At 32.0% G+C, this 24,744-nt stretch overlaps 2 protein-coding genes across 8 annotated transcripts in view; one reads left to right on the forward strand and one right to left on the reverse strand.

The window, feature by feature from the left end:
* Nucleotides 1-10,933, reverse strand: part of LOC106056069 (protein kinase C iota type-like) — a 28,463-nt gene extending 17,530 nt beyond the window's left edge. For 5 of the 6 annotated variants that reach the window (XM_013212643.2, XM_013212644.2, XM_013212645.2 and 2 more), the window contains exons 1-8: nt 10,811-10,933; nt 8,916-8,983; nt 7,799-7,920; nt 7,293-7,382; nt 7,060-7,110; nt 5,968-6,053; nt 1,730-1,861; nt 1,286-1,373 (exon numbers count right to left, since the gene is read on the reverse strand). In XM_013212643.2, coding sequence (XP_013068097.1) covers nt 1,286-1,373; nt 1,730-1,861; nt 5,968-6,053; nt 7,060-7,110; nt 7,293-7,382; nt 7,799-7,920; nt 8,916-8,977 — 631 coding nt within the window. In that variant the 5' untranslated portion in view covers nt 8,978-8,983; nt 10,811-10,933. The remainder of the gene's footprint in view (nt 1-1,285; nt 1,374-1,729; nt 1,862-5,967; nt 6,054-7,059; nt 7,111-7,292; nt 7,383-7,798; nt 7,921-8,915; nt 8,984-10,810) is intronic. The other variant, XM_056007460.1, reaches the window with a different exon arrangement.
* Nucleotides 10,934-19,522: 8,589 nt separating this feature from the next.
* The window catches only part of LOC106056071 (uncharacterized), a 65,092-nt gene continuing 59,870 nt past the window's right edge, over nt 19,523-24,744 (forward strand). Inside the window, exons 1-2 of one of the 2 annotated variants that reach the window (XM_013212647.2) lie at nt 19,523-19,679; nt 20,898-21,241. In XM_013212647.2, coding sequence (XP_013068101.2) covers nt 21,185-21,241 — 57 coding nt within the window. In that variant the 5' untranslated portion in view covers nt 19,523-19,679; nt 20,898-21,184. The remainder of the gene's footprint in view (nt 19,680-20,897; nt 21,242-24,744) is intronic. The other variant, XM_013212648.2, reaches the window with a different exon arrangement.

Below are 24,744 nucleotides of genomic sequence, written 5' to 3' on the forward strand. Positions count from 1 at the left end.
CCAGAACGGTAAATTTAAATGTAACAGCACAATGTACACACAACACACACACATTAGTCAGGAACACAAGTCAAATTGTTTGCAGACGATCGCATAATATATAGAACAATTAAAACAACACAAGATACAGATATTTTACAAAGTGAATTAGATGAATTGCAGAAATGGGAATCACCCAGAAAAATTTCAGTTACTAAGAGTAACAAAAAAAACTAAAACAAATTAATTCCACTTATCTTATTCATGGTAAACAAGTAACACAGATTAAAAACACAAAATACCTAAGTGTTATAATAAATGAAAAACTGTCATGGAATCCCCATATTGATGAAACTATCAAAAAATCAAACAAAGCATTAGGGTTTATTAAAAGAAATTTCTATAAATCAAATAAGAACATAAAACTAAAATGTTATTTAACCTTGGTTAGGCCAATAATAGAATATGCATCCTCTGTTTGGGACCCCTCAACTCAAGAAAACATTAAGAAACTGGAATTGACACAAAATAGAGCAGTGAGATTCATAACAAAGGAATATTCACATTTGAGTAACACCTTTAGTAAAATCACTAAATTTAGAAAGCCTTCAGGATAGAAAACTCAAAAGTAAAGTAGCAATTATACATAAAACACCAAACCATAGTCTTGAAATACAAATACAAAATCTAATAAAATTCTCAGAAAGACACAAAGATAAAGGCACATTCTTCATTCCATATGCTAGGACTAATTTGTACAAATGCTCCTTCTTCCCTGGTGCTATTAGAGCATGGAATGGGTTGCCTTGGCTAGCCAGGAAAACCAGTGACTTGGCAGAATTTGAGTCATTGGTTAATATGCATGACTAATGCATGACGTGTAGGACATAATCATCTTCTTTTTTTTGAAGTTACGTCTGTATTATATAAGATAAGATAAGAAACTAGATGGAGGATATGCACTAACCAAGAGACATAACAGCTATATAAAGCCCTCTCCATAGAGATGAAAATAAAATAAAAAAATATGTTGGGCAGGTCACCTTGAAAGAATGTCAGAGAACAGAGAAGCAAAAATAGTATATTGGCAAAAAAAAAAAGGCAGGCACCCCAAAAGAAGATCACAAATATAATGGCTTGATGATGTAGGGGCCAATCTATAAAAGCTAAGAGTTCAGGCATGGAGACAAAAAAGCACAGAAATGGTAAGATGTGTTGATGCAATCCAGGGCCGTCCAAGGGCTGTAGTGCAACTGGGATGGATGGAGGAATAGTACAAAATGAAAACTGATGAAACTCAACCTACTTTTAGAGTCCCCATTGGAAGATGTCTTGCTAAGTCCAGAAGCTCCTTTCTCCCCATTCTGTGCCAAGGGTTGTTGATCTGAAGGTTCCTAGAATAAAATAACATTCCTTTCATTCATGTACAATATTAAATATGCCACAGTTTCTCAAACTGTAACTGTAAAAAAAAAATAAACAGATGTGGACAAACAACAGCGTGAGGAATTTGGTTAAAAAATGATTAAACCCCCAACTAGCTATCATCCGTGCTACTCTGCACAAGGTCCAGGGTATGTATATTAGAGGGAAGGTGTAAACCCTAAAAGATAAATATAGCCCTAATCACTGATCAAACTAGATGGATGAATTAACTATTTTTAATAATTCACTTTAAATAGTGCAGTTTTCCTTGTTTTCAAAAAGAATGCATGAAACTTAAAACATCAAATCTACAAGTTGCAAGTACCTCAATGGTCCCACACAGCTTTTTGTACAGCTTGTGACATCTTTTATGAACAGTCACTCGACAGTTTATACACTTGAATCCCTGGCGACCTAAACCCCAAATCCTATCAGAACAGAATGCACAAGCAGCTTTCTGTCAAATGAGAGAAAAAAAAGAAAAATTAAAGCTAAAAAAATATATATTAATAACAATAATAGTTATAGAATCAATGAGATAAAGGGAAACTATCAAGAAAAAAATTTAGATTATTGCCCTTTACATACTTTGTTACATTTTGATAAAAATAATTTTAAATTTCTTAAACCTACATTTCTTCTTTTTTTTTTAATTTCTTTTCAGCATAAAAAACTATTAGTTAAGAGTTCAAAAGAATATTTTTATATCCATAAGCTAATTGAGGTGAAACTAAGATTCAACTTTTATAACATATATTTAGCGTAGATTATGCAAAGCTCAGTAAACCTATAAAAGGAACATTATCATGACATACATATCCCCAGAAACTTCATACCCCCCCCTTACAGTCTCGGTTGGCACTATTTATAGTGCGTTAACCTCAAGCTAATTTCACTTCTCGAGAGGGGAGGCTAAACTCCCCATAACAAATATATAATAATGAAAAACATTACCAAAAACTTAGCATATCTTGGAACATTATCATGATAGTTTCCCTTTATCTTATGGACATCCTTTTCATTCACTTAAATAACACATCCTGTACTTTGCATACTTAATAGCCAGTTAATTCTAGTATCCCTCCCCCATGTCCTAAAAACAATCACTAACTATTCTTAGACTTCTCAATTCAATATCTAAATATTTGATAGATAGAAGTTGCTTCTGGCTGACACCCCCCTTTTTCTTTGTATTTTTACATTGTAATGCTATCCCACAGAGACTTTTGACCCATGAATATTTATTATAGTTTTTCTCTTCCCTCACCATTTAGTGGAATCTTTGAAAGAGACTTTTTTTTTTTAGTTTTATCACTAATAGATCTAGACTTAACATCCAACCTTTGCCCAAAGATGAAACTTATAAACACTTAAACTTGTATTTCCCCTTTTTGTAAGGGTGGCGCTATTTTATCCCTGTGAGCTATTGTAGTACTTTTTTCCACACACACACACACAGTGGTGTGGCACATACATGTGTAACTTCATACAGATATTCTGTGATTGTGGGAAAATACAGTTTAAAATGACAGTTTGGTTTTAATGATTAATCTTTTAAGGTGTATACAATGGCAAGATATGCGCCTGAAATTTTTGAGCATTAAAAAAATTTTTTTTTAAATATTGAAGTTTTTTGCTAAGCATTTGCATTTATGCATTATATGTAGATGTTTTTAAATTTCTGCAGCTATTTAGGGTCAATACAAAAAAGTAAATACAAAGATTTAATATATAGAGGAGAAAAGTGCGAAGTTCGAGCGCATTAAGCCCGCTGGCAGCAATTTTCAAGTTTGGATTTTTATAGCACCGTAACGGCCTGACCTATGAAAAAACTGATGGTATCTCTGAATTCCTCTTCCTTTTTTCTATAAAAATAGATTGGATTTAATGTATCACTAGGCTTAGTTAAAATTAAATACGAAGTCAAAGAGGTGTAGGGTAAGTATCGCCAAGCATACTTTTCCTGGAGCAGATTTTCCCCCAGTTAGTAAGCTCGATCGGGTTGATGGAAGGTTCGAACAGATCAAAGAAAATATATCTAAAAACATGTTTTAATATTTAATTTTCACTATAAAGTCATTTTCTTTTTTCTCCAGCGCAAGAACACCATCCATTGCACCATTTCCCACCCTCCACAACTTCAAATAGTCTCTTTAAGCTGATGAGCAATCAGACTTAAAATAGCCTTAAGCCCATTACCCATTTCCTTCACTACCGGGTAGTAAAAAAGAATAATTCCACACCTCCTGAGTTTGACCTCACCATGAACTTAGCCTATGCGCAGTAGCAATATAGTAGTAATTTGGTAAACATTCAAATAAAAAAGTTTTAGCAATAAAAAGTGAACTGATCGAACCTCTTGACAAATCGGGGCTGCTCGAACTTCGCACTTTACTCTAGTTTGTATTTTTTTTTCTCATGAATTACTGTGCTCAGTTTGTGAATCTATCAAAACCATTTCTTAGTAAGCACTTAAAAGGTAAAAGTATCTTGTTTAAAATCCATTTAGCAATTTTTAGAGATTTTTTTGATAGATATTTTGATATAAAATGTATTTATAAAATCTTATTTGGTAATCACATTTTATACAGTCAAGAACAATCTTTTTATTAAGTTCAGTCAAAGTTTCTCCTTCATCTGTTTCAAACATTAACAAAAAGCTAAAACATTATCAGTACTGTATATTACTTCTAACATAATTGAATAGCACATATAGTAAATAAACACAGCTCAAATGTCATATTTAATACTGAGAAATATTATCAACCATTAAAGTATAAACATTTATTATTATCTTTCTTTAGAATTACTTAAGATTTAACATTTGAAGGCATTTTATCCAGAGCGAATTTCCTGAGGAGAGAATAGAATCAGACCAAAACAAAAAATGGGTTTGCAGTAGTGCCCAATGTCTTTCTTGTTTCCCCTGGAATGAGCATAAGGCAAAGCTAAAGAAATTCTATGATATAATTAACTAGATTCTGGTTTCTTTATCTCACACTATACATACTAATCATAGAAGCCATAAGACTAACCATGTGGCTTCCCAAACAAGGGTCTCAAATTTTTTATTTCAGGATACGGTATGTCTCAATAAACTAAATTCAAGTAGATAGCTCACAAAAAGTTAGGGAAAGTAGAAGGGGTAGGTCTTTGTTGGGACCACAACACTTTCACTAGTCAGAGGTCACAGATGACCTTTGACCTATTAATAATCAACCAAATGTTCATACATGACTGGAGTAACACTGTTAGTCAAATGACGGCACTGACACTTTACAGGACAGAATATTAAAAAGTAAAGTGAAAAAAATACATAAAACCCTGAGCCATAACATACAAATACCACAAACAAATCCTAATTAATCTCAAAAAGACAAAGATAAAGGCACATTTCTAATTCCATATGCTAGGGCAAGGGTTCTCAACCTGTGGGTCGCAACCCCTTTGGGGGGTCGATTGACAATTTCCCAGGGGTCACCAAAGACCATCGAAAAATGAATTGCTATTGTCTGTTCTTCTATTGCTGTGTGTGTGCTGGGGGGGGGGGGGGTCGCGGCAGAGTGGGGGGTTGTAAAAAGGGGTCGCTGAGCCTAAAAGGTTGAGAACCGCTGTGCTAGGGCATATACATACAAGTGCTCCTTCTTCCCTAGTACCATTAGAGCTAGATTGGGTTGCCAGAATAAGTTAGAAAAAAACAATGGTCTAGTAAAGATTAAACCTCTAATTAATGCAGGACTAGATTGACACATGGATATGTATGGAATGTAATTATATTCTTTTTTTTTTCAAAGGAACCTGTGTAATTTATAAGATAAGAGAAAACTTCAGTTTGTGCTTAAAAACACAACCATTAGTTGTTTCTAGAGATGCAATGTTTCTCCCTCAAAAGTTACAGTTCGCAGGCTTTTTCAGCGCACAGACCAAAGGTTTGGAACTCACTCCCCACTGATCTCAGACATACAACATGCTTCACTATACATTCAAGAAGAATGTTAAGACCAATCTGTTAAAAATTTGTTTTAATTTGTTATTTTAGCTGTCGTGATTATGTTTGTAATGTTACCACAGCGCATTGAGCCTTCATCATGTTTAACAGCGCTCTATAAATTAAATTATAATTATATTTCTTCAGTTATTTTTTCACATTTGGGAATAAAAAAAGACAACTTTTGGGGATTTTAAAAACAAATATTTGATCCCCAATGAATGATACATTCTAGAAGGATTTCAAATCTGCATTGTGAATATCAGAACCATTACTTTGGGTGCTACAAGAATATGCTTCATATAGCACTGACGATTGATAAGCTACCACATTAAAAAAATTAACGTAATGTAATATAATATGTGATAATTGGCATATTTACCTCTACATTATATTCTACTCTGCAAGTCAGAGCTTTATAACAGCCTAATTCCCTTACAAGGTAGGGTATTATACCTCCCTTAGTGACAATTCAATCATTAAAATCAGAGTGGGGAGAAATATTGGTGGTCATCGCATTTTATAAATAATTATCTCCCTTTAATCACCCAATTCAGATCTCTGAAATAACTTACTCTTGAAAATCTCTTTGCTTGATAAAAATGACCATTCACTTTATATAGCTTCCTCCATCTCCTGGCTCCTCTACGATACATGTTTCCTGAGATTTAAAAAAAATTTAACTTTTAACAAATTAAACAATTCAATTTTTTTTTTTTAGAAATGGTTACGTAATAGAATAGTTTACTGATAGAACACTTTCAATTTCATCAATTAAAATGTTTTAGGCCAGTTATTAAGATAAGAGTATTTTGTTTTTAATGGATGGCTAAGACACTTTTGGATTATGGATGCAAGCAGTAATTGTGAATCTATGCTTGATATTAATTTGTGATTGAAAATAGGAATATAAGTTGAAAGACCTAGAATTCATTTTATAGTGATGTAAAGTATTTTAAAAAATCAATATTGAATTTACAATAAAGGGAGTTTGTGTTTCACACAAACCCGTTGGCGGCCCTGCAGGCCAATGTTTAGTGTTACCCCCATATTGAAAGTATTAATTATAGATCTACACATTCTGCCTTTTAAATTTTTCAGAAGACCATATGCAGCTGTATATACAAAGATATATATTATAATTTTAAATCATTCACTGGACAAATATGAGTACATTACATTTACTGAAGACTATTTCCTTTATGACTAAGTACCTGTAATCAATATCCTTTATTCTATGCTTTAAAATGATGCATATGTATGGAAAGCAGTTTGCATATTTAATTAAAAAAAACTAATGGTTTGTTTTCTAAACAAGACTTACTTTTTTGAGCATGATACAGGCTATGGGGAAATCAGATTTTCAATAGTGCTTTTTTTAATTTTTTTTTTTTAGATCTAAGCATGCCAACTTTACAGCACAAAACCAATAGATGCTTTTCCTAATGGAACAACTAAAAAACAATATTATATTCCCTTGCTTCCTCCCCCCACCTAAAAAGGACTAAATCAGCGCCACTTTTTTTTTGTAAAACATTCATTGTGCAAATATGAATACATTACATTTAGCTTTGATTTAAATGTCTAAATATATTTTCTTCTTGAACTTTTTATTTTATAGGCCTACAGTAAGTCTACATTATTGTCCGCTTTGTACAATCACTCACTGTCTTCTCCAGCGCAAGGCAGACCAGGTCTTGCTGGTACATTGGGAAACACTGAAAAAAACACACACAATAGTCAACATATATTTTTTGGGGAGATTTAAACAAAATTGATTCATACTAGCAGTTAAAAGATAACAATTTCCTTTTTTAAAAAAATATCATCATGCGAGTGACTTTAAGGCAACAAAAAATGAAAATGACACACATTGCACAAACAACAATGGCAACATTACCATGAATGTTGAGCTCAGAGTCCTTATTTACTTCGTAAAGCCGTATGGCTTCATTTAGTTCTATTTGGGATGATATAGTGCATGGATCACCTGTAAATCAATAACAATGTGTTTTCTAATGTAATCTAATTACCATTCAATTTAATTCTAATTTACCATTCAAAGACTCTTGTACAAATAAATACAAAAAATAAAATATGTTTTCAATGTGACATTTTTCTTTTAGAAAAAACAAATAAGGTATTTATTGAAATTAGCGTGGTCTTAAAAATTTCCCCCAAACGCTATTTATTGTTTAGAAAAGATGCTAAAAAGGTGTACTATTTTGACCGGTGGTAAAGGTGGGAGCATCTTTGGGAGAAGACCTCAGAAGATCATAGATTCAAAATGAGCTTATCTAGAGAAATTAATTTGAAGATAAAGCTACTTGCTTCACTAGTAGATTAGAAACTTTTCAGACCAGCCTAATATATTTGTAAAAAGCTTTAGATATTATGATCACTAACCTTCTTCATCTAGCCACTTGACAGTGAAAGGCTGCTCATCATTAAACTTACAAATATCTCTGATCTCTGCACAAAATTCTCTGTACCTCATGTCATTTTTTATGTTAGTCACAAGTATGTTTCTGGAAGATGAGCAATGTTAATAGATACCTTTTAAAGACAGTGTATTGTATAATTTACACTTGATACAAATTACATAATTTACTTTTTTAAAATATAATATTTAAAAATTATTTTTTTTTAAATTGCTAATAGATAATAACCTGTACCGAGCAATTTAACTTGCTTGTTTGTTACTATATTTAAATAGGAAACTTGAGAAATGACCCCCAGAAGATTAATTGTACTTAAAACCTTCTTGCCTAACCTAACATTTTAAAAAAAATTTTACTTTACAAAAGATATGGAAAGAAGCACTGACTATAAATTCACAGTTATTTAATATATATATATATATATATTTTTTATAATGTGTTTTAAATAGTTCAACAATTAATCCTCTTACATTAAACTTTCTAAGACAAAAAAACATCCACAAAATAAATACATGTTTGATTTTGTACATCTGTTAATGAAACCACATGTTTTGAAAGGGTGTGTAATTGCCAGCCAAGTTTGATATGCTGAGCCCTAAGTTGCCTTATACTGTAGTATGGACTTTATGAGATCCCCTCTTCTTTGCAACCACACACACACACACATAACTATCTGCTTTCTGCCTACAAAAGAGATAGAGATGTAATTTTGTGCAGGGTCTCCCAACTAAAAAATGTGATTTCATTATAAGGTGAAAACAAAATTAATATTTCATAGGCTATATATAGCAGAAGTGTTAGCTCCAGAAACTAGTTGGGCAGATACTTCTAATACATTTTGTGTTGAAAAGTAAATGAAAATAAAAGCATCACTATGTTTCCAAGAAAATGACAGTATACTGTTTAAACAGTGAAATTTCAATCAAATAATCTATTTAAGGCCTAAATACATTGAAATTCCACTTCAATTGAAGCTGTAGACCCTACATATAAAAATGAAAAATTGTCAGATCATATTTTGAATATGATTATAATCTAGAAAAGTCAATTAGAAAGCAAAGCTTTAACAACCAAATTCTTACCCATCAAATCCAACTTTAATACGCACAGAATTTTCAAGTTCTTCTGGATCAAGTGTAGGCATTCTCTACTAGAAACATAATAATAATAAGTTAATATAGACTAACATAAATATTTGTATAAGTAAGTCATTTCATATTATAAAAGAGCATGCCTAAACTAATAGTAGTAAAGAACTGAATAAAAGAAATTATTTTGTTAATCTAGACATAGACTTGAAAGTTTCAGTTCTTTCAGAAAGTGAGTGTTTAGTGTTTTTGTATAATGAGCAAGTGAGATACTAGCCAACTTAGACCTATATATAGGTCTAAGTCTAATTTAAGTAGATCTAGAAAAGATCTAGAATCTAGATCTATATGTTTGTAAAATGTTTTACATGTTTTGGATTTTCTCTTCCAAGTTTAAGATAATCTAGTTTCCTAGTCCAAACACCCCGCAGGATGACAGGGGATGGTAGCAGGCAGGCTATGAATGCAGGGCCACACCAAGATATTAAATAGATCTAAGTCTAACTAAGCTAAGTGTCAGTGACTATACAATAATACATGTATAGTGTACTCTACTCTAATTGTACTCTAATAACTCTGTGACTGTCTTTGAGTCTACACTACTGATTACTTCTTCTTCCTTGTTTTCATTTTACATGTAGATCTAGGAGGCTTCAGAACAGTAATCCTGTATCTGAGATGAACTGCGCAGTGGTTTCCAGATCAGGCAATTCTCCATATTGTTTTTTTCTATAGGAGGGTTTTGGGGCCAGAGTCTTGTTCGGGCCTCTTGATATAGTATGCAGCTTAGAAGGACATGGTCAGCATTCTCTGTTGATGCTCCACAAGGGCAGATTTCACTAGTCATGACTTTTAGCTTGTGGAACATATGTTGTCTCATTCTGTTGTGTCCGGTTCTGAGTCTAAAATTTATGAGTTGGTCATGTCGAGACAGCTTACAAAAGGCATCCTTTTTCTTGTAATTGGGACGTGAGCTGGTCCAATTCTCATTTAGTCTACACTCTATTATTTTCATAATTTCTTCTGGGTAGAGTTGTTTTGTTTGTATTGTATTGTAGTATTGTTTGATAGACAGTCTAGTCTGGTAGTCACAGTGTAGATCTAGTCACTCTAAAGTGACTGAACTGACTAGTCGGCTAGACTAGATCTAGATCCTCTAGTACTCTTGACTCTTAAAGACTCTAACTCTAAGCTTACTCTTAGTCTTAGCCTAGCTAAAGCTAGAGCTAGTGGAGTAAATCTAGTTCTAGAATTTAGTCACTATGAACTAGGCTACTACTACTACACTACTAGGTCTAGTAATCTAGTAGTAGTAGTGATACTAGTGTCCCTAGTGACTCAGTCACTGACTGACTTGTGACTAGACTACCCCCTAGTCCTAGTGACTAGGCCCAGACTAGGGTCACTAGGTCACTAGAGTCTAGAGACTAGTCATCACTAGTGACACTAGTCTAGCTAGACTAAGACTGGCTAGAGTTTCAGTCTTAGTCTTAGAATTAGATAATTAGATGAGTCTACTTAACTACTTCTACTAAGTCTAAGACTAAGTGTAAGTCTTAAGTCTAAGTAAAGTAAGTTCACTCTGACTCTGGTCTCTAAGTTCTACTTCTAGACTTTAAGTTTAAGTATAACAGTTTACACTATTTACAGTACTCAGTTAGTCAGTAGAGACAGTAGTCTTAGACTTAGTAGAGTTGAGTAGAGTTAAGACAGTGTTAAGATATATGAGTTAAGCCAGTTAGTCTGAGTTAGTTAAGACTAACTAAGACTACTAACTAAGAGTAGTAGTAGCTAGATCTAGTACTAAGTTAACTAAGTAGTAGAATTAGAAAACGAAATCAGTAATCAATAAATATCATGTTTAAAGAAGAAAAAAAAAACATAGATACCTTAAATTCTAGATCTAGAGTTATACCTAATTTAGAGTCTAGATCTAGTCTAGATCCAAAGATAATCTTTAAAGTCTAGAATAATAAATCTTGTCTAGGTCTAGAATCTAGATCTCTATTTTTGTTAATAAAAGATGAGGAAACAATAATACCGGAAGTGCACAGTCCTAATTTACACCTTGTATTACAATCGCAAATTAAATAGATCTAAGTTGAGGTAGGCCTACACTTATTATGTAGCATAGTAGCATTACACACCGACGACGCCCGTTTATTTGTTACCATACTAAAATATCTAGTTTAATTTGACCGGACCCCCCACTTTTTGTTTTGCATTTCCGATAAAAAAAGACCCGCATTTTAAAGTTCCCACTAACTAGCGTTTTTGTCCGTGAAAAGTTGTAGGCCTATCTGTTGCGCTGATAGAAAGTATTTCTGTCTCACTTTCTCTTTCTGTGGAGTCGCCCTTTTTTTAAACTCTTGGCTTGAATCGGAAAAACCACACACACACACACGGAAAGGCTATACATACTTTGCCTATGAATCCTAGCATTACTTTCTCCACAACCCCCCCCCCCTTTCTTACAACAACAAAAAAAAGGAACTACATGCAACCTCTGACGTTTCTCAATGCTTCTCAATTTAATATCGACATATTAGTCTATACTTTATGCTGCTTTTTTGCCCTCCCCGGCCGCAAATCTTTTTTTTTTTTGCACACTGCACATCGTAACGCTCTCCCGCACAGTTTTGACCATTGAGTTTTCTTTTATCTCCTCCGTTAAACAGTTCGAATAAGGGATACTATTATTCACTGCAGTCCCTCTTTACACATGACTTTTACACTCTGCACATATGTTAAGAAACAGTTCATGGCTTAGAGAATTGGTAGAGATTCTTTATAGACCCAATAGCATATATGAACTGTAAAAAATCAAGCACTGTCAGGTTTTTAGTTTCTACACTATTAACTCTTGTGGCCTGTAGATGACTTCTCAATTCTGGCAATTCTGTTCAACTGTCGTCCTTTGTTAACTCATCATACGCACTACAAGTTTTAAAAAAACATCAACAATACGTGTACCTCGTCGGTTACTGAAATTAGACTCGTCAGTTGAATTTTTTAAAATTTAGATAGGCCTATCTTCTGTCTCAATGATATGTTCTAATCTGAGTTGATGCACAACATATATAGTTTGTCCATCGTGGTTCGATGATGACCACTTTATCATCAAGGGGGGGGGGGGCTGAGGGCTTTGCACTGGGGTTTTATGCCTCCTCATGTGGCTGGTGAGACCTATATGTGAGCCCGAAATGTTCGGCCGCACACTGGGCAGGTTATTCCAGCTGGAGCTAGTGTCGTTGGCCTTGCTTTTATTCTCTGGCGTTTTTCTTCTGCCAGCGTTGTTCTCTTTTCCTCAGCAACCTGTGCGCCATTTTCCATAGCGCGACGCCACGATGCTCTGTCATGTGCCTCTGTCTCCCAGGTGCCTGGGTCTATGCTGCACGTAAAAAGCAATCAGTGCACTACGACGCTGGTCTTTTTTTTTTTCTTCTTGTTTGTGAGTCCGGCATCTCGAGATTGCTCTCCTGGCATTTTCTATTTGTTTCTAATTGTTTTTTAAACACCTGTCTTTTTTTAGTTGAGAAGATTCTTCTTAGTTATACATTCTGCCCTGACGTGTCATGCTTTTGATAAAGGAAAAGATTACAAGCGCCTCTTCCTTGGCAACCACTTTGTCATTAGGCCTAACTCGTTATAATAGTTTCAAGGTACATTTGTGTATCGTCTTTCTAGTACTTAAACCCAATAGAAAGTAAAGCAAAGATAAATAAAATCTTAGACATCTGGAAATGGTCTTTGGCTTACGCCTCTGTTTAGAGCTAATTGGTACGTAAGAAGCATTTTCTAAAAAAGAATGTTGAACACATGTATTATGTCAATACTCTACAAATCTATTTTTTAAAAAGATTACAAAGAGAGTTTGTGTTACACAAACTCAGAGACGGCCCCCGTCGAAGTCGGATCCCTGTCGGATCTGCATATTCGCAAATAATATTCAAGAGGTGATTTAATTTTGATGGTCAAAAGTAATAATGTTTCAAAGATTCATTTGCCGTAAATTTAAATTTGAATTAAATAAAAAAAAGTAGATTAGTTTTAGTAGCCTATATTAAAACATTGCAATATTGATCAAAACGTTTGGAAATGAAAATCTACACTTTTTTTTTACACTTTAAGTTTAGAAATTTAAATTCTACATCTTAATCTAGTCTATTTTAGTCTTAACTAGATCTAGAAATTGTAGATCAAGACTCTAAAATAATTTTAATTAGAATATAAATCCAGATCTAGATATAGGCCTACTGTAATAAACATCTAGATCTAGTTTAAAAAATCTAGAATAGATCTAAATCAAGATATCATTCCTTTTTTAAACGCGAGTCACATAACGAGGCTTAATAAACATTACTATACCGAGTTCTTTTTTCATTTCATTTAAAGAATTTATTCCATATGACGTCAAAGGAAAAAAAACACTACGTCACACGGCCTAGCTAGACTAAAAATCGTCTTCATCATTACGAGCCATTTATCGAGTGTTTATAGACATTGGTGCACCGAGTGCGTTCTTTTAACATTTCTTTTAAAGAATTCATTCCATATGACGTCAAAGGAAAAAAAAACACTACGTCACACGGCCTAGCTAGACTAAAATATGTTTTCATCAATACGAGCAATTTTCGAGGGTTAATAGATATTGGTGCACCGAGTGCGTTCTTTTAGCATTACATTTAAAGAGTCATTCATATGACGTCAAAGAAAAAAAATTCCATTACCTCACAATAGGCTAGTACCGGTACCATAAAAAATGTCTTTATTTACACGAGATATTTAACGAGGGTTCATAGACATTGGTGCACTGAGTTCTAATAGAATTTATTTAAAGAGGATCAAAGCCGCATTGTTTTTTTGCGTTTTGTCTGTCAGTCGGTCTGTCCGTCATCTTGATATAAAAAAAAACAACAACTGAAAGTTATTAAAAATTGATTAACCTTTATTTTACGTTTCAAAACATCGCAATAATTTTTAGGTATGAACACAATTGAAAAGTTTATATAATAGATTGTTCCGGATGTTTGTATAAATAGTAAAAGAAAAAGAGAATTTCAGATAAATGTAATACCGTTAATTAAATTTTTTGGATGGTCTCGTATAAAAATTAGATGTACTACAGCCATGTGGAGAGATTTTCATACCTTACTTTGGTGTTTGGATTCTGTTTTCCTTAAAAATCGGAACATAATATTAACGATAATTAGATTTTTTAATGTTTTAGGTAGAAAGTTAAATGTACTGTAAGAGAGTAGTGAGTTAAAATACTTTTCATAAAAATCCGTAAAAACATTATTTCGTAAATGAGAAGATTATTTGTTTATTAATTAGAAGAGGGAGTTCAAACAATTATTTGGCGTTAGTAGATTTTTTAAAAAAATTCGGAACTTTCTGGCGACGATTTGTAAGAAACAAAATCCGGAACATTCTTTATCGATTACAAAACTTCTATGTTATGTTTCAGCAAGAAAATTAAATGTCTAAAAAGTAATGTTCAGTAATAAATTCTAGTAAATTACTTTTTTTTAAAGCCCTGAACAACCTATTGTCGATATTTTTAAAATTTGTTTAAAGATGAAAATACGGAACAATTTGATATTGATAACCAAATTATAGTGACGCATTGTCAAATAATATAAGTGTAATATTAGTAAATTATGCGATTTCAAACAATCATTTGGCATAATTCATGTTTTATAAAACAATATCCGGAACATTTTTACACTTAATGAAATATAAGTCAGTATAGAGATTTTGATTTAGCATTAATATGCTGTTTACATAAAAAACGGAACAACATATTATTGATAATGTGTTTTTGCAACGTTTAAGCATGGAAATTGAATGTAATATAAATTAGAAGAGCAAATAAACATTTGTTGGGGTTGATTAGTTTTGCACAAAAAAATCCGGAACAATCAATTTTTAGATAATTAAAACTATTGAGATGTTACAGGAGAAAAATTAAAGGGTAAATCAGATTTTCAATTGCTTTTAGAGTTCTAGTTTTTTTAATCTAATCGTGACGGACAAACCGACCAACAGACAAAACGCACACAAATAATTCGGATGGGGGCACTAAACAAAAAATAAATAAAATCTGATTTTTTAAACAAGTTTAAGGAATTGGTTTAGCACCTGATCATGTTGCGACGTTACGCTACTGCACGAAAATCGCTGCATAAAAAGTCCATTTAAAAAAAATGTGCGTGATATTTACATACAAAGTGCATTATTAGCCTTTATAAACAAACAGAAATGTTTTCTTTTTAATTTTAGCAGCTAGTTGACCAGAAAAAACATCTTTAACTATTATTTGTATTTGTTATAAACATTTCCTGTACATTTTTAAAATATATTTGACTTAGTGATACTGAAAATACACAAAAATAGTCCATCTTTGTTAGCATATTGTAACATTGCCTCCCTTACATTTACGTGATTGTTTTAGAATTGGTGTATTTTTATGAAAAAATCGCTTGCATAATTAATTTTATAAATTAAACGGTTTGCTTTTAGAAAATCAAAAGTAGCCGTTGCACCTAAACTTTTCAAGCCGCATTTAATGATGAAATAATATTTTTCATATCTCTTCTAGTTTTCGAGATCTGAGTGTGACAGACGGACAGACGGACATTTTGCACAAACCACAAACCTAATAGCGGCTTTTTCCCCTTACGGGAGCCGCTAAAAATAGTTTTTCTGATGGTTCATATAGAATTGTCTTTACTGCTTCTTGGATTCCAGATACTGTTGCTAGTGTTAGGCCTACTGCATTAATGTCTTAAAAATAGAAAAAAAAAAAAAAAAAAATTACCTTATGAAATACTCAGAAAGACACAAAGAAGGCACATACGTAAGAACAAATTAATACAAGTGCTGCTTATTTCCTAGTGCCATGGAATGGGTTGCGTGAATCAGCCAGGAAAACCAACGACTTGGCAGAGTTTATGTCATTGATTAACGTGCATGACTAGATCCCTGAGCTCGACACAAGATATTAAGTCAAGTTCATCCCTTTCCAGGCATTTTAAGACATTAGAACTGATCTCATCATCTTTTTTACCTTTTAAAAGTGTATAACTTCACGAAATATCAAGTAGGCCTACTCTGCTTTGCTAGAAATAATATGATAGGATTTTGTTTGTGCAAGATATATCTCTCCATTTTCATTTTTCTTGTTTTGTTCATTATTATTGTAAGTTCGACTGCCAACGTTTTTTTTTTTCTTTTATTTTCAAGGGGCCTACTTATAGGCCTACGTCTCGACATTTGCTAGTTTGGATTTATTTCCAACACTAATCAAATTCAAACACAATTTTACAATTTTATTCTGTAAATAGTTGACGAAAACATTATTAGAATTTCTTTTGAGTAAATCATCCCCAGAAGCGCGGTAGCTGAGCGGTAAGGCGCTTGGCTTCCGAATCGGGGATCACGGTTTCGAATCCTGGTGAAGACTGGGATTTTTAATTTCGGGATCTCTGGGCGCCTCTGAGTCCACCCATGTCTGACTTCAGTTGTGCTGGCCATATGACAGCCTCGTTAACCGTGGGCCACAGAAACAGATAACCTTTACAACCTCTCTCCCATACATTTGCAAGGTCTGAAAGGGGAAACTCAATTTTTTATCCTCATTAGGAAACAGATCTTTTAGAGCCATTTCATTGGGAAAAAGAGCACACCTTCCGTTTCACATCTGCCGAGATGAAGCATCACTTAAAATTTCAAGTATTAGCCTGCTCGACTCATTGCTTAATTTCCTGTCTCTTGTCTAAATCTTCTTTAAGTCAACGTCTGAACAAATGTCGTCCATTACATCATTATCTGTACTTATCTGTATCTTTCCATTTCTGCGAAATTTACAGTATAAGTGGCAAGTGAGATATTTGGCATGCTTATTTATAATGCCCGAAAACTGTCGTCAATTTGATAAATATCTTATCTTATCTTAAACAGGACTAATATTAATTTTATAATTGATACATTTTTGATAAGAATGGTTAGCCTATAATATAAGATGCTGGCCACCATTTCAAAAACTTTGCTGAAAACAGTTATTTAAATCAAATCGGTGATTATATCCACGCACTATGTACAGAACTGAAAGTATGGTTGATTCAATTTTAACGTATGGTGTAAGGTTTTGGGCATTTATATATAGGCCGACAGGCACCTTTTTCAATGTGGGGAAAAATAATTATTTTTCTTGTATTTTAACGTTTATTATTAATTTATTAGTAGTTAAAAGTTAGGCAATCCATCACTGAGTATGGGCACCTATTAAAAAAAACAACAACAACACTATAAATATATATATATATATATATAGGACTACATATGTGTGTATATCTCTGTGTGTGGGCGCGTTGTACGTTACATTTTTCGATACACTCTACCGTTTACACATCTTTTTTCTATGTCGGCACACATCTTGGTTTAAACCCTTTAGAGCACCAAAGGAGAATCCATCTAGAAGGTTAGGGATAGGCCTACATTAGAAAAATTATAGAACCCTTGGAGACATTTACAGTAGGCCTACTAGATCTGAAGCAAGCAGATTTTTAGTTGTTATACAATATTTTAATTTTCTCATTCACCTTAGGATTCGGGCCGGAGTGTTGAAGAATTAATCATCGAATATGAGAACCTTATGGTGTGGCTAAATAAGATTTTTTGTCGCCATTCCAATTATTGAATCCTCTGGTCAAAACATATTTCGACAGTGCTCCTAGTGACATTAACAAAAATGAATTTCTTCTGGAGCGAAATGGTTTATCGCAGTTTCTTCAAAAGCCTAAAAAAATTTCCGAAACACAAACCTCTTGAGTTTAATACAAAAAAAAAAAAATAAAAATATATAGGTGTGATAGTTCACTCCCAAATAACGCCTTCTTGACTTGCATAGGCATATATCTGACCATTGTGGCTACACACGAGCTATGTTTTTTCAAACTAAAGCTGTTAAAGAAATATTTGCAATCAGCAATGACGAATTTACGTTTCATTCATTATGAAACTTTGTTCATTGACTAAGAATTGGTGTAAAAAACAATTGATAGTTTCGCCAGCTAGAAAGCACGTAAGATTCATTTGTAGTATTTTTTTTTAAATTTTTTTGCAAAATTTATTTTAACAATGAATTCACATTATTTTGGGAACAATAAGTCTTGTTGATTATATATATATATTCTTTTTGGAGGCCACCACGAGGAGCTGCCACACCGGGCATCAAATAACCTAGCTACTCCGCTGGTGTGACAATTAGTTCAGAGGAGCTGTCATTCTCGAAGTTTCGATTGATGAAAAAAAATATTGAAGACGTTCTAAGGCATAATTTGGCTTCACTTGATTTTTTTTTTCAGTGAACGAGAAACAGACAAAAATTTAGAAATAAGACATACTGATTTTGGAGTTTGCTAATCAGAAGGCCAGAAAAATGAACTTGTAGCCTAGTAAATAAGTGTTAGATCTATTTACTGAATTATATATAACTAGATTATTATTATAGTTTCTATCTATGTTTTATAGTTTGACTCATAGAAGTAGGCCTACCGATGCACACAGACTGCTCGATATTTTATGCCGCACACTAAGTTTGCGTTATTTGAAGAAGGAGGGCCCACCAACATATTCTTGAACCCGGGCCCGCGAGTACCTTGCTACGCCCCTATTTGACCTGCAGAACCATGTAACTATAATGCTACACCCAGGTGTGTATCAGCGGTTCTCAACCTTTTTTTTTTAGCTCGGCGACCCCTTTTTACTATTCCCCACCATGCGCCGACCCCGAACTGTAAAATAATATTCTAAAGTAACTGCGCTAAAGATGGTGTTATAAAAATCGTTATCATAATGTTATACCTGATAAGCATTGCCCAAGCTTTATGTTTAATTACTAAATAATTAATGTGAAATTATATTTTGACTAAAATATAGGCTATTTCTGCTTATAAATGAATTTTTTAAAAATTTGAAATTTCTTTATTCTTTGTTCGAGATCCCTTTTTTTAAAATGAATTTTTTCATAATGAAAATATTACATTCAATAATATATTGGACAATAGAACAATGGGGGAAACTATTAAATAAAAAAGAAAATGCTTTTCAAAACCTCACGACGTGCGCGAATTTCACCACAGAAATAATTTTAATAATATCTCTGATTTAAACTGTTAAAATAGTTAGCCTATTCTATGACAATAAAAATGTTAGGAATCATTCTGATTCATTTCTCTACAACAGCTATCGGGGCTATCCTTGAACAACAGTAAAATGTGAAAACTTAAAGTTTTACACTTCTAACAATATTCGTCATTCGACCCTCAAGGGGGTCGCGTTCCACAAGTTTAGAACCCCTGTATTAGATTGTCTATAAAATTAGTAGGACGACTTCATTCTAGATATAGAGTAGATCTATATCTTATAAGAAGACTATTCTAGACGTCTATGTATTATGCTGCGAAACAAAATCTATAATATAGAATAAGAATCTCTCACTCACTACATAAACATTTTAAAAAATTAACAAGAATCTCTTCTAGTCCATCAATATGAAGTTGAGAAAGTGAGAGAGAGAGAGAGAGAGAGGGCGAGAGAGAGGGATCTAAACAGCAGGACTACATTTCCGCCTAGCCAATGATGGCAGTCTGTTCGTTGTGCTAGATTTAGATCTAAGTGTGTTTTTCTTGATTGTTTTATAACAGTACAGTGAATCTTCATAAAGTTCATGTCTTTGGATTTATTTTACGTGTATGCTTTCATTCTAAACTCAATAGTATAGTTGTATATAGACATAATATAGTGATTAGATGATATCATGATTATGATTAATATGATCATTAGATAAGATTGTGTAAGATACTTTTTTGAAACCAGAAAAATAAGAAAATAATTTTAAATAAAGAATCTATTCTATTGATATGATTTCTATGTCTATAGTCTATCACTATGTAAAAAAATTAGTATGTAATAATAACTATGTTTTTATGTAACTAATAAGTATATTAAGTATATAGATCTAATAATATTTTTAAAAATATATATTATTAATATTATTTACTAGATTCTCTATACTATACTCTCTCTCTAGATCTAGCCCTAGCTGAACTGCTAAACTGTTTTCGAAATCTCATCAAATAGAAAAAAAAAATCTTGCTCTTGGCCTTGACCTTTATTTAATTCATGCAACCCCCCCCCCCCCCAAAAAATGTTTTGTTTTATTCTAAACTGATAATAGATCTAGAACTCAACTAGATCTAGTTACTAGTAACTAGATGAAGTCTATCAATTTGTACTTGTTATCTGTCTAGACAAGAGTCTAGAAATCTAGATCTCGATCATCTAGAATCTATATCTAGATCTAGATCCAGATTATAATCATTATTATTATAGTATTATAGATCTAAATCTAGATAAGACTTACTTTTACTAACTTAGATCTAGATCTAGAATCCAATCTAGATTGACTAGATCCAAAAAAGTATTCTAAGTCTAAGTAATAAGTGTAAGTGTATTCTAAGTGAAAGGAGGATACATATCATAAGGCAGCCATCAAATTGTGTGGCTATTAAGGTCTAGATTATAATCTAATCTAGAGTCTCTATATATAATATATTATAATTAATAAAAATTAATATTATTTATTGTATTTTGTCATCACATAAATGTCATAGAATCTAAATCTAGAATCTAGAAATATTCACCTGTAACTTAAACTCAAGTAAAAGTTGCACTAGTGGAAAAGCTCTAGATCTAGAATTCTATATAAAAAGTATATTATATTAATATATAGATCTAGAAGTACATCTAAACTTAAGACTATGAAGTTAACCAATGTAATATGTATTATAAATATACACCAAACATTACCCATAAAGTTACATATATATTATGTAGTTGAGAAAACTGTTCTAACACTAACAGTATCTTCAATCTTAATGTTAACTTTCTTTATCTCTGTATTTAAAGCTTATTGTCAGCTAGATAGATGATTGATGGCTGATTTGGAAGACGATATCCTTATGGCCTAGGTTTGAAAGTACAAAACTCTACTTGAGTATTGGACTGTTGGTTACTTACAAAATTCTGTAATAATGACTGCAACATTCTTCATACCTTCAAGTTTCCTAACTTGAGGGGTTATAACGTGATCCTGCCTATTGTGATCTCTTTTATAGTCAACGGTCAAACTACTCCTTAGTTTGCTGGCTAAAATGTTGGAATTAAGATAATTGACAATTGGATTTAAGGACAACATGGATAGCAGCAATTGCAGTCTCTTGTTTTTGTGGATTCCTTGGATAGTTTTTTTGGTGAGTATTAACATTCATGAGTCAATTAACATAGCATCAGCTACATTTCTTCTTCTGCATTAATCGTTGAAATTTTGTTCGAAAACTTATTTTTCCAATGCAAAATACTTTCACATAGAATTTATAAGAAGTCTTTAAATACCTTCAGAAGAATAAGTAAAACTCATACCAGTGTAAAAATAATGATTTTTTTTTTATTTCTTTAATATTATTTATATATTTTTTTCTCTTATAAATATTATTTGTATTTTTTTAAATATTATTTATATTTTTTTTAAATTTCTCTTGTATAAATATTATTTTTATTTAATATTTTTTATTTCTCTTATATTATATTATTTTAATATTTTAAACATTTCTCTTATAAATATTATTTTTATCATACCGGTACTGTAATAAGTGTTATAAAATAAAACCCTAAAAAAAAATACTTTATGAAGTAAAGGCAAATGTACATTAAGGTCAAACATTTCATTTACAGAATTCGCATTCTAGGTTATAGACCATGTCTCATAAATTATTATTATTAATATTAAATAAGTTGTATTCTAAAATATGCTAACAAAGTTATACATCTTCAAGAGGACAAAAATGTCTAGGCCGAAGATTCATTCTATTTACTATGAATTGATTTTGATAAAAAAAAAATTAAAACAAAAATAAAGTTTTAACTATTTAGACTAGTATAGACCTAGTAATTTAGCCCAAGTATACAGAAAATCAGAATAGAGGCCAATTACGCACAGACCACACTTTAAGCTGAATAGAATAAAAAAAAAAACTACTTTTTTTTTTTTTCAATTTGTCACACAGGACTATATTTATATATGCAATTGTTATTTTCTTTCATTAAAGGTATTTTGAACCATATAAAAACTTACACAAAATGGTCTAGAGTCTCTAGATAATTTAAGTAAAGAGTAAAGTTTTGGAAACACTTTTTGGTGTGTGTGTAAATTTAAGGAAGTGTGGGCCTACTGAAAAGTAAGTTTTAGTGTGTATGTGTGGGTAAATTTAAGGAAGTGTGGGCCTACTGAAAAGTAAGTTTTGGTGTGTAAGACATACAGCTGTGGTGTGATGAGCAAAGTTGGACTTTAAACAGGTTTTTTGTTTTTATTTAGCTGCATAACAAAATATCAAAGCAAATAACCTTCTATATCATTAAAAATTATTTTAAAAAGACTCATGACTAATTAAAAAAATATACTTTTCACATTTTTTGGCTCAGAGTCAATTAGGCTATTAGATCTATAGGTCGGGCCTAACCCCTAAAGAGCCCCCTTTTATCTTAGAATTACTTCACATATGTTCTTTTATGTTTCATAAAGTTAACATCATTTTAAATCAGGGAGATTAGGTTTAAAAAATCACAAATGTTAACATTTTAAAAAATTTAAGAAAAGGAAGCTCATTTGAAAATATACAAATTAAAGAGGTGAATTTTTAAAACTTCATATTTTGGGAATAATATATCATTTAAGAAAATGTTATTTATCTGGTTAGTGTTTACTATCATACATTGTATTATAATTTTGCTGTTGTTAATACTCTTGAGTGTTGTACCTGTACTTTTATAGTAGGCCAAAGTTACCAGCTAGTCTATTAGTTTTAAATCTTTTTCACACAGTTCAAGTTTTTGTTCAATGATTGATCTAAAAATGTGCCCTGCGAAATAGATCAGTCTTTAATGCTAGCCAAGTATTTATCCATATTGTACATTTTATACACACCAAAAAAAGGAATACCAATTTGTTTCACATTATAAAGTCTAAAGCAATCTCAGTCCAATTTTTTAAATTCAGATTTTGATTTTGTGTTGGTATGTAAATATGTTATAAATTACTGTATTTTCATTAAAAAAAAAACAAAATACTTATTACGTTTGCTCTATCGAAATAATTTTGATTGAATGCATAGTTTACAAATAATTAATTTTTTATTTTTTAATAAAAAAAATATTATATATATATATATATATATATATATATTGTCTGAAACAAAATTATGCTTAGTTTCTAAAGGACTCAGTATGTGGCTTTGACATTTGACAGGTGTACCATTGTAAACACAAAGTACACCTTCTTTCCCATGTTGTGCTCTGTGTTTCTTTCACACAAATGATAAAATTATTCAGTTGTTCAGGACATTCTCTGGCCTTAGGTTAAGGAAACTGTTGTTTGAAGCAGTCTACTGTTGTTATCAGTGCTATCATGGCTCTTCATATCTTTTGTTTGGGTTAAAGTAGCTATCTCTTGTGTGTCCTGTTCAAGTGTGTGTATATGTGTCTCGGTGTATTTGCTATGTGTAGGTGTAGAAGATCTTGAAGAGTTTGTCGATTTCACTTTATGTACTAGAGATTGTCCTTTAATAGGCAGCTTTCAAGTGTTTATTAAATTGTTGGATTACTAAAAACTTAAGAAGAACATTTTTCTTTTTTGACAAAACTTCTTTCATCTATTTTGTTTTCATTTTTTTTGTTGTTGCTTATCATGCCATTGGACTCATTTTTAATGCCATTTCCTTTTTTTAGTTTTGCATCAATCTATCATAGTGTTGAATTGAACACCATTGTAAAGATAACCTATAGTTACATTTTTTAATATTTTTTTTTTGGCAAATAAGTTAAAAAAAACAATAACTGTCATTAAAAAAATGTGATTTGTATAACTTAAGTTGCCAAAATACTAACTTATACAAATAGGGATCGTATGAAAGATTTAGTATGCAATCTGGAAAAGACGGAAGGCCTTAATAGAAAGGGTGATGGTAGTTACAAATTGTAGTCCCTGGGAAACGGAGACTGTCCCCTGAAATCAGGGCTGTAAGTAATCCATTATAAATTCTAATATCTTTGTATTAAGAATTCTATTGAAGGCACATTGTTATTATTCATATCATCATATGACTCCTATTTTGGGAAGAATGTCAAATCACCTTTTATTTGAGATTTACACAATAAACTAAACAATTCTGAAAAAATTCATTATTGTTAATTAAATAAATAGGTACAAACGGAAGAGTTTAGAAATAATTTAATTCTGCAGTTGTAAAAAAGTGCACACAATCTGTCGTATCACTTTTGAAAAACAAAGACAATCATTTATCTGCATTTCCTTTCGTACGATACCAGATACACCAAAAAAGCTAATAGCTATTTCATTTTTTTGTTTTCCTGCTATAGATGAACATCTCATAGTTGTTGTATCAAGCTGCATCGTGTTTTGAAAAGGTGCTCGTTATTCAATTATTAGAGAAACTTGACATTCACATTGTTATTTGTCTTTATTCGTTGTTTTTTTTTCCCATTGCTTCATCAAGGTTGATAGACTTTTGCAAAGGAATAACCTTAGATTTAAATTAACTATGTATTCATGAAGGTTGATAGACTTTTGCAAAGGTATAACCTTAGATTTAAATAAACTATGTCCTTGAAACTTTGGCAACTGCAAACTTGCTATTTAATTATGTAACTTTATAACTTTCCACTCCAACCGTGCTTCTCA

The sequence above is a fragment of the Biomphalaria glabrata genome, chromosome 13, assembly GCF_947242115.1.
Source record: "Biomphalaria glabrata chromosome 13, xgBioGlab47.1, whole genome shotgun sequence".
NCBI lineage: Eukaryota > Metazoa > Mollusca > Gastropoda > Planorbidae > Biomphalaria > Biomphalaria glabrata.